Below are 15,075 nucleotides of genomic sequence, written 5' to 3'. Positions count from 1 at the left end.
AGGATCGCCGCCGGAGAAAATCCTCTACGATTGGTCACCGCCTGAGGTTAAGCACCCCATCGCCGCTTCAGGTAGGGTTTCCTTTTGGAGTTTTTCTCCCCTTCAATCAGGACTCGGGTTTTGCTTTAGGGATTAGTTAGGGTTTTTTTTTTTAATTTCTTCATGGCCACATCAGCTTCTACAAAGCGTGCACCTTCTTCTCGGAGCGTAAAAGGCACGATCAAAGCTCGCCTCAGACACGCCTCACTGGAAAAGGCGTACGCCTTTCAGGAGTTGTGTTTTATTATTTACGCGTCAAGGCGTTTTTGCCCCGCCTCGCCCTAAGGTGCACTTCAAGGCATGCCTGAGATACGCCTTTGAAAACTTTGTCTATGACTCCACATCTATGACTTATTTTTTATAGTAAATATTTTAAAATTATTTTTTGATAGGCAAAAAATAATATTAGTAGTAGCACCTAATCAAAAGAAGGCACACCAAAGTACACAGAGAGTCTACAAAGGTGCCATAAAAGCAATAAGATTGAGAGATTAATAAAAAACACCTTTGTATCATCAACAAGAGTCCAACCAATCAACAAAATACAGCATGGACCTAGATGCACCCTTTAAAGACTTTTTGCCCAGAGCTAGAGAGAGCATAGAAAAAAAAATTTGAGAGTTTGAACTGGTTGTTCTATTTTGTAGTTATTTTGTGTTTACAATACTTTTAATATGAATGTTTAACAAACAAATTTATTACTTAAGATTAATAAAAGTAAATATTAGTTAAAATAATGAGGAGAAATATTTAAAGTCAATAGTTTAGAAAAAAATTTAACTTTACCACACAACCTTAATCTTTTAAAGTAAAAAATCAAGAAATAAATTTTAAGTTAACCACTTTAGCATAATTTAACTTAAAGTCAACTTAAGTTGTTAAGCAATAAGTATTAAATTTTAGTAAACACCATCTAAGTCTCTTCCAATCAGAAACAATGCATCTGCTTCAGGCTAACCAGATGCAAGCAGGAAATGGGCTTTTCTTTTTTTTTACTTAGCTTATACTTTATACTACTCATTTTCCAGCATTATATCTTCCTAGTCAAATGGAGTAATAAAGTGACCAGATAAAGGTAGATGCAAATCTTTACAGTGGCATTAGTTCCATATACATGCCAAGCTACCACTAAGCAGGTAATAAATATACATGTAGCAAGAAAAACTGGAGCATAAGGATAGAATATATGTCAACTAAACTTCAAGAATAGCTGGAAGATTGTTTCTAACAGAAGCAAGGGGGGGGGGGGAAGGTGATATCAAATATAGCCAGGTTAATCAAATATTGTTCTTCATGTAGGATACAGCTAAAAATCAACCTTACATTGCATTGATGAAATGCAAGGAAGCAATAGAAAATAGCCTTTGTCTAGACAAAAATGATGTTTGAATCATGTCTACAATGACACAAGTTAACTACTGAAGCTGTCATGGACAGAAATAAACAAGCATCTGAGATTCAAAGAACCAACCAAGGTTTTATCTGTTTCCTCATTTGATATGCTTCGGAATATAAACGAAAGCAACCGCTGTTTGATACCACTCAGAAAAGAATTGTTCATATTAATCTGGTTATGATCCAAACCATTCTCAACATGATTCCGAGGCAACTGATGCGGGCCAGCCACACGCTGCAACCAATGGCTAAATTGTCAGATGAGTGTCCCATGCTCAAAAAAGACCTTAATTAATATATTGAATTGATTGTAGGTGATAAAATCATGGAAAAAAAATACATGGCAATTACAAAAGCAATAATTTGGGGTTTTTATTTCTTGTTTATTTTGTAATTTGTGGAAAGGAAATCCGTCTCAATAAGGAGCAGTATCTTCCATGCAATTAAAGATCTGTCATGTTTAACAAGCACGAGGTTGTCTACACAATAAGCATTATGAATGGTTTAAAGCATTAACAAAAAAACATATTGATCTGACCAATCTAAACCTAGGACAAAGTAAAATGTAAATCAATTAATTGGCAACCAACCAAACATGGCAAACTTATCTCCAGATAATCACTCAAGTCAATACAAAACAAAGAATCATATAAAAATATGAAACAGTAAATTAGTAAGTTATATTTTCCGGCCTGCAAGTTCTCCCTGCCCATCTGGGAGGAGCTATAATTTGATTCTTATTTGGAATCTTAAGACAACATAAGTTTGTTCCAGCAACAGACACAAATTTTACACTGCATTTGATTTAAGCAACAGGCACATGAGTAGCAGGATTAAGCACAAAAGCAGGGAAACAGTTTTAATTTCATCATGTACTTAGTGTTATTTTTAATATCTAAAAAAATTAAGATATGGATAGCTAATAGAAGACTGAGTTCACAATAATTTACAAACTCAAGTGGGTTCCATTGATATACCAATTAGATTTTACAATGGATGGCACTTGCTAGGGTTTTCAAGAAGCACTTTTATATGGTTTTTAGACAGCTAAACAATATACTTGCCTGAGCATTGGAATTAAGAAAAAGTTCATCATCTTCACGGCAAAATGTCCCAATAGCTCGTACATCAACAAGATTTCCAGAGTCCCTAATTTGGAGAATGTGTATTGTTTGATAGCGGAGGGACACGATAGCCAGTAAATCATCATACAAGAAAACACCCATACTATGGGTCAAATTGACAAAATCGTTGTGGAAAACCCTCTCATCTAGTCTAAATCCATCTTCCAATCTAATTTCAACAAAGGAAATCAGAATGTAAAGTAGACCATGAACAAAAACCTTCTAGAAAAAGTATCAAAACCTCTACATTCTAAAATTATTAAAAAAAAAAATGTCAAGAATGACTATGAAAAGCTAAAAATGCACACCTCAAAAGATGGAAAGTTATCTTTTCTATTGATGGGATTCCCTGAACTGCTCCTCCCGTAGCAGGTGCATCATGAATTTGCGCAGTAGAAGTTGCAAACAGTCCAAATTGGTTACTCTCCATGTAGAGGAAGAAGTCCTTGCATATAAACTCATTGCTGGAAGCAAGTGATACACAGTATAGCTGGGTGAAGAAGCTTTCAAACCTCTTTGCTTTCAAGGGAAGATCATAAGAATCGCAGTCTTCTTCTTTGCATGAAAATGATAGCCATGTTGGTCTGTAAACAATCAAATCCTGATTATTTCTGCTGAAACTAATGAGGTATTGACCGTCATCAGTAAACTTTCGGAATGAATGATCCGGGCATTCAACATCATATATAGTGCAACTTGGGACTAGATTCTCATAAAATCGCCTTGCACAATGAACCTGCAACCACCAAATTATCACTCAAGATTCTCTCGTCGAGGTGTAATAGAATAAAATTTGATAACATGTCATAGAAACCCTTTTCATTAATAAGTGAAAAAGAAAATGCCAAATCTAACAAAACCAGCACCATTTGTTTACTTCTGATCCATGAAAGAAGAAAGAAAAAGATTTTTTTGAAGACACAATTTTAGTTTCTTCTTCCTTTTCTTAGTTATTTTTTAATAGGAAACATATACAATTGGAGAATGGATATAAATACAACTTAAAGGATAAAAAGTTCTTCATGAAGAGAAGCAAACAAGAATAATATAGGAGACCCAAAACCCTACTAGAAAGCACCCAAAACTTTTTTTGGAGGAGACTCACAAAATTGTTCCATCATGGATTTTCCCCTGTTACCACTGAAAGCGTGGCTAACAAACCAACGTGTGTCACTTCCTTAAGCCAAGATAAAGATTTCATCCGTAATCCTCCAACCCTATCTGATAGCTTTCCAAAGAGGAATCACTTCCTTGCATCCATTTTTTGTTAATCAGAAACACTTCCTTATCTTCTCAATGCACTGGTTTCTAATTCTCAATTCTCCATTTCTTTCATCCAAGCAAATAGTGGTCCATTTAACAAGGTTCAAAATTTTCCCAAAAGATGGACCCCCATAGAAAATCTTTGGATTTTTTTGGATCTTTCCCTTATTGCTAAAAGGATGAGAACTAAGACAAAGTACATCAACAAACTAGAGAAGGCGCTTCTGATGAAAGTCTTCATCTCATGAACCGCTCCTCCATTGAAGTCCACACAAAACAAGATTTATAAACAAGCCCCGAAAAGAAGGCCTAAATAGGTAGTAGATTGTCTACCCACTCTATAGCCAAACATCAAGGTCAACCTCTCCACTTCCGCCACCTTTCCTACCTCAATAAGCTAACTCTTCTGCAGATTAATAACCAAACATCAATTCAAAAAGAGGACCACCTAAAATACAACTGCCTTTAACACTACCTTCACAGAAAATAAGAGGGTATTCGGTAAATCAACTTAATGATTTAATATGACTTAATAACTTAATTTAAGTCAATAAGTGGATTTAAGCATGTTTGGTAAAATAACTTAATATCACAACTTAAAGTTAAAAACAACTTTAAGTATAAAGTTAAAATGGTAACCTTATTTTTAATCTTAAATCTCTTTTGCCTCATTTGTCCATATTTAGTGAGAATATATTTTACAATCATCACTTTACATTCACAACTCATCTTTTATAGTAAATATTTTTGTAACTATCTTATGTATCTATAGTACTTTAAATATGGATGTTTAACAAATAAATTTATTGCTTAAGATTAGTGAAAATATAAATATTAATTAAAATTAATGAGGGTAAATAAGTCACTTTGATGACTATCCATAACAAATAAATTTATTGCTTAAGATTAGTCAATGTATAAATATTAATTAAAATTAATGAGGGTAAATATGTCAATTTGATGATTTAGAATAAATTTTAAGTTAACTCCATCAAGCAACTTTAATATTTAAAATAAGGATTATGTAATAAGTTTTAAATTGGTGAGTGGGAAGGCCAGTTTTAGATTGGCCTCTAAGCTGAAGGTGCTGAAACAGAAAATCAAAGACTGGAATAGGGAGGTGTTTGGAAGACTAGAAGTTAACAAAAACTTGGCTCTCCAGCAGGTCGAGTTCTGGGATAGGGTGGAAAGTGAGAGGAGCCTCTCAGTAAGTGAAACGGAAATGAAAAAGGAAGCTAAGGAATCCTTCAAAAAGTGAGTTCTGCTAGAAGAAACCCACTGGCGACAAATGTCGAGGGAGTTGTGGTTGAAGGAAGGGGACAAGAATACAGGATTCTTCCACCGGATGGCCAATGCTCATCGTAGAAACAATTCCCTAGACAGAATTAAAATCAACGGGGTGTGGAGGGTTGAGGAGCAGGAGGTGAGGGAGGGGATTGTGCAAAATTTTCAGCAACTACTTACTGAAGAGCCAGGTTGGAAAGCGGATATTGAGAGGCTGCACCTCCCAAGCCTAAACTCCAGTGATGCTGAAGGCTTGGAGGTGCCTTTCACTGTGGAAGAGATCCATTCTGCCCTGTTGGACATGAATGGCGACAAAGCTCCTAGGCCGGATGGGTTTACAATGGCCTTTTGGCAAACCTATTGGGACTTTGTGAAGGAGGAGATTGTGGATCTATTCAAGGAGTTCTTTGTGCAAAAATCTTTTGCCAAAAGTCTCAACACCACTTTCTTGGTCCTTATTCCTAAGAAAGGGGGAACGGAGGAGCTTGGGGATTTTCGGCCTATTAGCCTTTTAGGGGGACTGTACAAACTCTTGGCTAAGGTGTTGGCGAATAGGTTGAAGAAGGTCTTAGGAAATGTGGTTTCAATGGACCAAAACGCCTTTGTAAGGGGCAAACAGATTTTGGATCCCTCTCTTACAGCTAATGAGGTGATCGACTTCTGGCACAAGCGTAAGGAGAAGGGGTTGATTTGTAAATTGGACATTGAAAAAGCCTACGATAGCATTAACTGGAATTTCCTCATGAAGGTCTTGCAAAAGATGGGGTTTGGGCCTCGGTGGATGGAGTGGATTTGGTGGTGCATTTCAACTGCCAAATTTTCTATCCTGGTTAATGGGGTGCCAGCAGGCTTCTTCTCGAGTTCCAAGGGGCTGCGTCAAGGAGATCCTCTATCTCCTTATCTTTTTGTCCTGGATATGGAAGTGCTAAGTGCACTCATAAGAAGGGCTGTTGGGAGGGGGGGGGGGGGGGGGGTTCATCTCAGGTTGCAGCCTTTGGGGTAGAGGGAGTTTGGAGATGGATGTCTCTCATCTACTCTTTGCAGACGACACAATCATCTCTTGTGAAGCTAGAAAAGAGTATCTAACCTCTTTAAGCTGGATTCTGGCTTGGTTTGAGGCGGCTTCTGGGCTAAGAATAAACCTAGCTAAAAGCGAATTAATCCCTATTGGGGAGGTTGAAGAAATTAAGGAAATGGCAGTGGAGCTTGGATGTAAAGTGGGGGCTCTTCCTTTAGTTTATCTGGGGCTGCCCCTTGGAGCCCATCACAAGGCCATATCTATGTGGGATGGGGTGGAAGAAAGAATGAGGAGAAGATTAGCCCTTTGGAAAAGACAATACATTTCTAAGGGTAGGAGAATCACCCTCATCAAGAGCACCTTGGCCAGCATTCCTATTTATCAATTGTCCCTTTTCTGAATGCCCAAGCTAGTGGCGAGAAGGCTTGAAAAGTTACAAAGAGACTTTCTTTGGGGAGGGGGGAGAATGGAAAGGAAAATCCACCTAATCAATTGGGAGGTGGTGTGCACTCAAAAGGAGAATGGAGGGCTTGGTATACGGAAGATTGATCTCCTTAACAAAGCCTTGTTGGGTAAGTGGATTTGGAGGTTTGCCTTTGAAGAGGACATTCTTTGGAAGAAAGTGATTAGGGTGAAGTATGGTTAAGAAGGCTTTGGTTGGCGGACTAATGAAGCTCGCGGGGCGTTTGGAGTGGGGGTGTGGAAGGAGATTCTGAAGGAGGCAAATTGGTGTTGGGATAACATAAGGTTTAAGGTGGGCAAGGGGACTAAGGTAAAATTTTGGACTGATCACTGGTGTGGTAATGAGGCGCTATCCAGAATTTTTCCTCAGTTATTTGCCTTGGTGGTGAATAAGAATGCAACGATCAATGAGGTTTGGGACTCTAGCCTCGGTCAAGGGGGTTGGAATCTCAGATTTGCTAGAGATTCTAATGATTGGGAGCTGGATTTAATAGGAGCTTTGTTTAACATGCTGAGGGACGTCAAGATCTCCCAAGAAAATGACTCGGTGGTTTGGAGAGGTGGAGGTCAAGGTATCTTTGGAGTCAGACATGCTTACAACCTGCTGGCTGCTCCTAATGCCCTCGCCTTCCCGGTTAGTTGCATTTGGGTGGATAAGGTCCCAACTAAAGCTGCCTTTTTTGCTTGGGAAGCTACGTGGGGGAAGATCCTTACTTTGGATAGGCTTCAAAAACGAGGGTGACAGTTTCCTAATTGCTGTTTTTTGTGTGATTGTGAAGAGGAAAATGTAAATCACATTCTTTTACACTGTACAGTGGCTAGGGTTCTCTGGGATATCATCCTTGCTTTGTTTGGGGTTCATTGGGTGTTCCCAAAGACAGTCATAGAGGTGTTACTTAGTTAGAGGGGCTCCTTTGTGGGGAAAAAGAGGGAAAAAATCTGGAATTCCATACCGGTGTGTATTTTTTGAACGGTTTGGAAGAAGAGAAATAGATTAGCCTTTAGGGTGGACTCTTTGGACATACAGAAACTCAAAAATTATTTTGTTCGTAACTTGTAGTGTTGGGCTAGAGTGTACATGGGAGAGGAGTCCTCTTCGCTTTTAATCTTTTTGGAGTGGCTAGCGGCTAGTTAAGGGCCGGTGAGGCCGCTCGTTTCTTTTGTTTTTTGGGTGTGGCTACGTTGTATACTCCCTGTATGCTTTGTGGTGGTTTGCCCTTTAATACAATTTGTGCTTACTTATCAAAAAAAAAAAAAAAACAGTTTTAAATCAACAACTTAAGAATAATTTAACTTAAAGTTAACTCAAGTCATTAAGCAATAAGTATTAAGTTTTATCAAACACCCTCTAAGTATGAAATCTTCTTTAAGATGTGAAACCTTCACACCCTTCTCCCTTTCCACCACCACCTTACAATCATAAAAGGACTCCTCAAAATTTAAATGATAAGAACATTGTTGTCAAAATGATCCAAATTCATAGAGGCATGTTCAATCAATATCAAAACTACCACACTTGACTAAATATGGAGACTAAGAGAGCATTTGTTTTTTTAGCTTTTTGCTTAAAGCAATTTGCTTTCAAACTTTAGATTGTTTGTTTTTTTACTTTTTCATAATTTGTTATAAACTTTTTGTTGAATAGAAAAAACCAAAATATTTGGCTTTTTCTAAATGGAGAAAGTAACATGTTGATTTTTCTTTACTTTTTAATGTTTAATAGAAATAAAATATTAAAAAACAAACAACCTAATCCTTAACACTATTAAACATTAAATTTCTATTTAGAATTAAGTAAAAAAACAAACACCACCTAAGAAACATAGCCAACTATTAGAGCAATTAGTAGAAAGCTAAAGTTGACTTATTGCTTAAATGGAAAACATTGAAAGAAAATAGACAAGAGGTATCAAAGTTGGTTGGTTGCTAGTAAGGAGAGGGCATGGTTTTTTTGTGTATCCCTCTTCTTTTTTGGCCTTAGGTGCCTTACATACATCATGTATACTTTTATGTGCCCTTCTTTAGGTGCTTTTCATACAATTGCTTTTACCTATCAAAAAAAGGAATCAAAGTTAATGCAAAACCACAGTTCAATCATGCAAATACTTCCCATCCATAAAGCAAGAAATTTTGAAGTTTAGATTACTAAAAAAACAAAAGGGAAAAAACAAAGGAACAGATGACCTGGAAGGTTGCAAGAGGAAACAATAGAAAAGAAGAAAAGTCATACACTGGTGCCAGGTGCAGGTGTGCAAATCTGCCGTTGGAAAATCCTAGCAACGACATTGTTGCTTCTAAACATCAGTGCTGATGCATAACCTCAATTAATCTTCCTCCTGAAACCAATGTGTAAGATTGGAAATAAAATAATCATGTTTGGCTAAGCGATATGGTATAATACATCACATGGATTCCAAGAATGTTGCCTTTCATCAAAATAAGAAGTGAACACCATTGTTCATGTATGTTTCTCTCAACAGCAAAGAAGATTTGGGAAGCCATTCAACAAACTTACTCTAAAGTGAGAGATGCTACCCAGATTTTTGAACTCAAAACCAAGGTTCATAACACTAAGCAAGGTACTCTTTCCATAACTGAATAATACATTATTATTATTAAAGGTTTCAGGCTTGAGCCAGATCATTACCATAATTATAAGATGACATGCAGTAAAGATGCAGCGATACATCACTAGTTAATTAAGAAAAAAAGGCTCTTTGATTTCTTAGTTGGCTTGAGTGTGAAATTTTATTAGGTTAGGGTCCAAATTCTTGGGAGAGAGGCTCTCATAAAGAGCACATTGGCTAGTATGCCCATTTATCAAATATCTCTTTTCCGGATGTCCAAGATTGTTGTTAGAAGGTTAGAAAAATTGCAAAAAGACTTCCTTTGGGGAGGGGGAAACTTGGAGAGGAAAGCTCATCTAGTTAATTGGGAGGTGGTTTGTGCGGATAAGGATAAGGGTGGGTTAGGCTTAATGAAGCTAGCCCTTTTGAACAAAGTCTTGCTTGGTAAATGGATATGGAGATTTGTTTGTGATAAAGACAATCTTTGGAAGCAGGTGATCCTAGCAAAATATGGGCAAGAGGGTCTTGGTTGGAGGACAAAGAAGGCTAATGGGGAGTTTGGAGTAGGGGTTTGGAAGGAGATCTTGAAGGAAACTGATTGGTGTTGGGATAATATGGTGCTCATAGCTGGGAATGGCACCAAAATCAGATTCTGGACTGATGTTTGGTGCGTTGGTACAGCGCTGTCCCAAAGCTTCCCTCATCTCTTTGCCATGGCTGTACATAGGAATGCTACGGTGGAGGAGATGTGGGACCAGAATTTCGGTCAAGGAAGTTGGAATCTAAGTTTTTTGAGGGATTTTAATGATTGGGAGTTGGATATGGTAGGGGACTTGCTCCATGTCTTGAGGGGTCACAAGCCTTCTTTGGAGAAAGACTCGGTTTCTTGGAAGGGAGGAAGAAACGATCAATTTAGAGTCAAGGAAGCGTACAGCTTGTTGGCCAACCCCATTGACACCGTTTTTCCGAAAAGTTGCATTAGGGTGGATAGAGTTCCAACCAAAGTCGCATTCTTTGCTCGGGAGGCTACGTGGGGGAAGGTGTTTACTCTTTACAGACTCCAGAAAAGAGGGTGGCAGCTCCCTAATTGTTGTTTTTTGTGTGGTTGTAAAGAAAAATCTGTAAATCATATTCTTATACACTGTATAGTGGTCAGAGTCCTATGGGATATCGTCCTTAGGTTATTAGGTGTTAAGTGGGTCTTTCCAGAAACTGTAAAGGAGATCTTAATTAGTTAGAGGGGCCCCTTTGTAGGGAAAAAAATGAAAAAGATATGGAAATCCATCCCATTGTGCATTTTTTGAACAGTTTGGAAGAAGATGAATAGATTAACCTTTAGGGAGGGTGTGTTAGATATTCAGAAACTCAAGAATTATTTTGTTTGTAATTTATGGAGCTGGACTAGATTGTACATTGGAGAGGAGTCTCTCTCCCTTTTAGGCTTTCTAGAGTGGTTAGCATCCACTTAAAGGGTGGTGAGGTTTTTTTGGCTATCTTTTTAGCTTATGAGGCCTTAGCTGTCTTGTATACCCCATGTATGTTGTGTGGCTTTTGGCCTCTGGTTTAATACATTCCTGGCTTACTTATCAAAAAAAAAAAAATCTTGGGAGAAAGGCCTTACTTTCCTAAATGAAGCGTTTGCAATAATTAGGGGGGCGGAGGGGGGGGAAGAAGGACGAAGAAATGTTTTGCTCGAAAGTAATAACAATCCTGAGGAAGGTACTGCCTTGGTTGTTTCTAAGCCGCATGGAGCTGAAGGGACTGTTGTTGCCATCACTGCGAGTGCTGGAAACTTAGGGAGGAGTGAAGTTGAAAGTCGAGCGATAAAAACTCCCAATAAAGAAACAGATTTAACACTAAACAACTTCAGATATTGATAAGAATAAGCAATTTAAGACTTTTATGATTCAACATTAATAAAAAAAACAAATAGACTAAATCAAAATGAAACACTTAATGACATTAACCTTTACTCGGATTTAAATTAAATTCAAGTCCATTTAGATTTCAATAAAAATGCCATCCTATGGGTCTTTTCAGTACATTGCTTTGCTGGATGTATATAACATAATTTGGCATTGTCCACCATCCAATTTCAATGTCACTGAAAACAGAACAAAAACCCATAGCTTACTAAAAGAATCATTTAGACATACAAGTTTTAGTAAATTATGAACAAAAGCTCCAGTTTTCAGAAATCGTTATCAATAACAGAAGCGTTTCAGGGGGAAAAAAAAGGCAACCCTAGTTCTTGAGCTCAGTTCAGAACATTTGCCTTTTCAGCTTCATTTTGAGAAATGAAGTTTCAAATGTATAATCTCATCTCAGAAATCAAACAAAAGCAAAACCGCGAGAAACCTTATCAAAAAAAAAAAAAATCGCCAGAAACCCTAAATGATAAGCCGTGGATCGCGTCACAAGTGGCCAGGATAGCAGAAGAAACTCTTATCCGCTTCCAATGTAAAATCAACGATGCTTGAGCCTAATAGAACTAAAAATCAAATAACAAACACCAAAAAGAAGAGCATACCAGTGACGGATTTGAACAAACGAGCAAAAGACAGATTCGCTACTAAAGCCCTAACATTATTGCCCTCTTCTTTCTCATTCCAAGCCCGTCGTCCTCTTCACAGTCTAGGCAGAGGGATCTTCGTCTATTTGCTCTCGAATCCAAAGCCCTACAGTATCGTTCCAAACACAGGGAATCGCCCGGACAATTTCCGGGTCACAATTGCCCCACGACAAAAATGGAAAACCCGTTTGACTGCCAATGTCAATTTTCTTGTTCTCAGAAGTGGGCCAGCACATCTTAATAAGTTAGTCTAAATCCCATTGTCCAGGACTCCAGATCCCACTTCATATTTTCGGTAAAAATTGAGGCACCACGTTAAGTACGGTGAGCCGCAGCGCACCTTAGCTAATTCTACAATAAAAGAACGGGAGAATTGTGTTTTAGACCCAACTGAACCAAAAATTAACATTTGGTCCATATAACTTCCATTGATGAAAATAATATAAGATGTTAAAAGACCAATATATCTTTCAAATTTTTATATATTACCTTTTTAAGGATATAAAATAGTGATGGACTAAAATATCCAATGACCTTTCACATAAACTTTTTCATGCAACCATAATAATTCCGTTTCAATAATTTTGATTTTTCATTGTTTTTTAAAAAAAATTATAAATAATTGAAAATCAACATTATTTTCTATTTTAAATTATAAATAAAGAAAAATTATGTTCAAAAACTATTTTAAAAAATACTTTCTAAAAAAATGGTAATATGATTTATATTTTTTATATTTTCTTTTTTAAAAAACATTTAATTAAAAAATGAAAACTATTTTTAAAAATAAAATTGAAAACATTGTTTAATACTATTTTTTATATGAAAATAATTAAAAAAATTAAATTTCGATTATCCATTTTTATTTTTTTCCATTAGTTATTATAATAATAAAACAAAAAAATATAGTATGTTTACAATTAAACAAAGAAATTGATCAATTATGTGTTTTTTGTGGGACTATCTTTTACATGAAAAATAATTAAATAACTAAATTATATATATTTATTACTCTTTTAAATTTTATTTTCTTTATTTATTTTTTGTCTAGTATAAAATTTTAATATATCCATGATTAACAAAGTAATAAATCAATTGTGCACATTTTAATCTATTAAAATAAATTACTTTCTAATTTAAATAAATAAAATTAAATAAGTAAATAAATTTGGGGTTATTTCTATTTTTTAACATATTTTATATCAGTACTTTTTATGGTTAAATCAAATTTTTATATTTTTTCTTTAATTCAAAAAATAAAAAATAAAAAATAAATAAATTTGGTATTTTCTAACTGATCTTCTATTAAAATTTCTTATGGTTAAATAATTTTTTTATTATTTTTTCTTTATTTCCAAAAATAAAAGGAAATGAATAAATAAACTTGACTTAAATAATAGTTTTTAAGTAATTTATTTGTCTTATTTTTAATTATATTTTGCATTGAAAATAAAATAAAATAACATTTTATTTGTTTTAATTAATTTAAATGTCAAACTATTGGGAACATAGTTTACACACTCATGTGGATATAATTTATACATATATATATATAATTTATATCATTATATAAGGTTATTACACTAATTGTACCAGGGGTGTACGAAACTGTACATTTTGAACAACTTTTTTTTTTTTTTATCATTTAAGGATTATACGTTCTCCTACCACAAATTCTTTTATTTCATATACTTTATTTAACTTGTATATAACAATTCAAGTATTTAGTATTTACCTTAATAATGATATTTAAAGAAAAAATTTGTTTTTACGTTTTATATCATTTTTTAAATCAAACCATTGAAAACATGGTTCACACATCATATGTGACACATAATATATGTATATTGATGAAATTTGCACCATTATACAAGGGTGTTATACTAACTTTACAAGGTAAATGTTCAATTAGACAAGACAAATTTTATAACTGTACAAAACAAATGTTCTAACGGTACAAGGGATATACAAGGCTATCTTTTGTGAAATATTTTAATCAATTTTGGACAACTTTTTTTTTTGTCTTGTCATCTAACGATTGCACACTCTTAAGGTACATATTCCTCTATTACACACTCATCTTATGCATTTTATTCAATTCACATATGATAATTCGAATACTTATCCCGCTAACAATGTTTGAGATAAAATTTTGTTTTTCCATCTTCTACTATTTTTTGAAATAGACCAATGAAAACATGGTTAACCTACCTATGGTTACACATTGAGTAGGGGGTATATGGAATTCGAGTCACTATACAAAGTATTTACACTGAGTATACATGACAAATATACTAATTGTACAATGATGTACAAGATTATTATTTGTAAAAGATTTTAAGTGATTCTGAAAAACTTATTTATTTATTTCTCTTAACAAGGATAAATGACATTTCTTACACACATTGGTTAAGTATACATTCATCTCATACACTTTATCTAACTTGTATTTGGTCATTTTAATAGGTACTTCATTTATGATGATTGTAAAACAAAATTATACAACAATTTTTTTTTTTTTAAACAAAACCAATGCAAATATGGTTAACCGACTTATTGTCAGATATTCATGAGATAATGTATGAAATTTGAGTTATTGTATTAGGGTATTACACTAGTTGTACAAGACAAATTTACTAATTGTACAAGGGCGTAGAAGACTACTTTTTGTTAAAAATTTCAAGTGATTTTGAAAAACTTTCCAATTTTTTTCCACTCAAATATTTTTTTCCCCACTCAAATTCTCTCACTCAATAATTGTTTTGAATTTTATTTTTAAATTTCATCATTATAATTTTGTAATTATATATTTTGTTTTCGTAGTTTTAGCAATGTTATTTATTTCCACTATTTTTTTTTTGTGAAAATTTATCCAAATGAATTTATATTTAAAATTATAATCATATTTATCAAATTTTTTACTAAGATTATCTTTAATTATTTTAATATATTTATACTCATTTATTTAGAAAACGAAAAACTAATTTTTTTTTTAACATGTTTTATTACCTTTCAAGTAAATAATTAAATAAGTTTGAAAGTCAATAAAAAAAATTAAATACCACTTTCAATAATTTTTAGATAAATTTTTATATAATATATTTTATTTGAAATTTAATTTATAAAGTTTAACTAAAAAAGTGTATTGAAAATTTTCTTGTTGTGAGTCAAAATACTCTGCATTAGTCTATCAAAATAAGAAAAAATTATTAATATAATATTAGAACTTCATATCTTAGTTATTTTTTTTAATAAATTTATATTTTAAAACATTTTAAAATAAAAAAATTAAAAATTAAAAAGCTAAAATGATATATATATATATATATATATATATATATATATATATAT

At 34.2% G+C, this 15,075-nt stretch overlaps 1 protein-coding gene across 3 annotated transcripts in view; it reads right to left on the bottom strand.

Annotated features, from left to right (window-relative positions):
- LOC117931790 (light-mediated development protein DET1) overlaps nt 1-11,930 on the bottom strand; it is a 34,195-nt gene extending 22,265 nt beyond the window's left edge. For 2 of the 3 annotated variants that reach the window (XM_034852856.1, XM_034852859.1), the window contains exons 1-5: nt 11,683-11,929; nt 8,816-8,921; nt 2,867-3,294; nt 2,499-2,727; nt 1,511-1,669 (exon numbers count right to left, since the gene is read on the bottom strand). In XM_034852856.1, the coding sequence (XP_034708747.1) occupies nt 1,511-1,669; nt 2,499-2,727; nt 2,867-3,294; nt 8,816-8,887 (888 nt within the window). In that variant the 5' untranslated portion in view covers nt 8,888-8,921; nt 11,683-11,929. Of the gene's footprint in view, nt 1-1,510; nt 1,670-2,498; nt 2,728-2,866; nt 3,295-8,815; nt 8,922-11,682 lie in introns of all 3 variants that reach the window. The other variant, XM_034852860.1, reaches the window with a different exon arrangement.
- Nucleotides 11,931-15,075: the final 3,145 nt, after the last annotated feature.

This window comes from Vitis riparia, chromosome 15 (assembly GCF_004353265.1).
Source record: "Vitis riparia cultivar Riparia Gloire de Montpellier isolate 1030 chromosome 15, EGFV_Vit.rip_1.0, whole genome shotgun sequence".
In the NCBI taxonomy this organism is placed as follows: domain Eukaryota; kingdom Viridiplantae; phylum Streptophyta; class Magnoliopsida; order Vitales; family Vitaceae; genus Vitis; species Vitis riparia.
The sequence above is the reverse complement of the archived record's forward strand: the minus strand, read 5'-3'. Positions and strand labels throughout refer to the sequence as shown.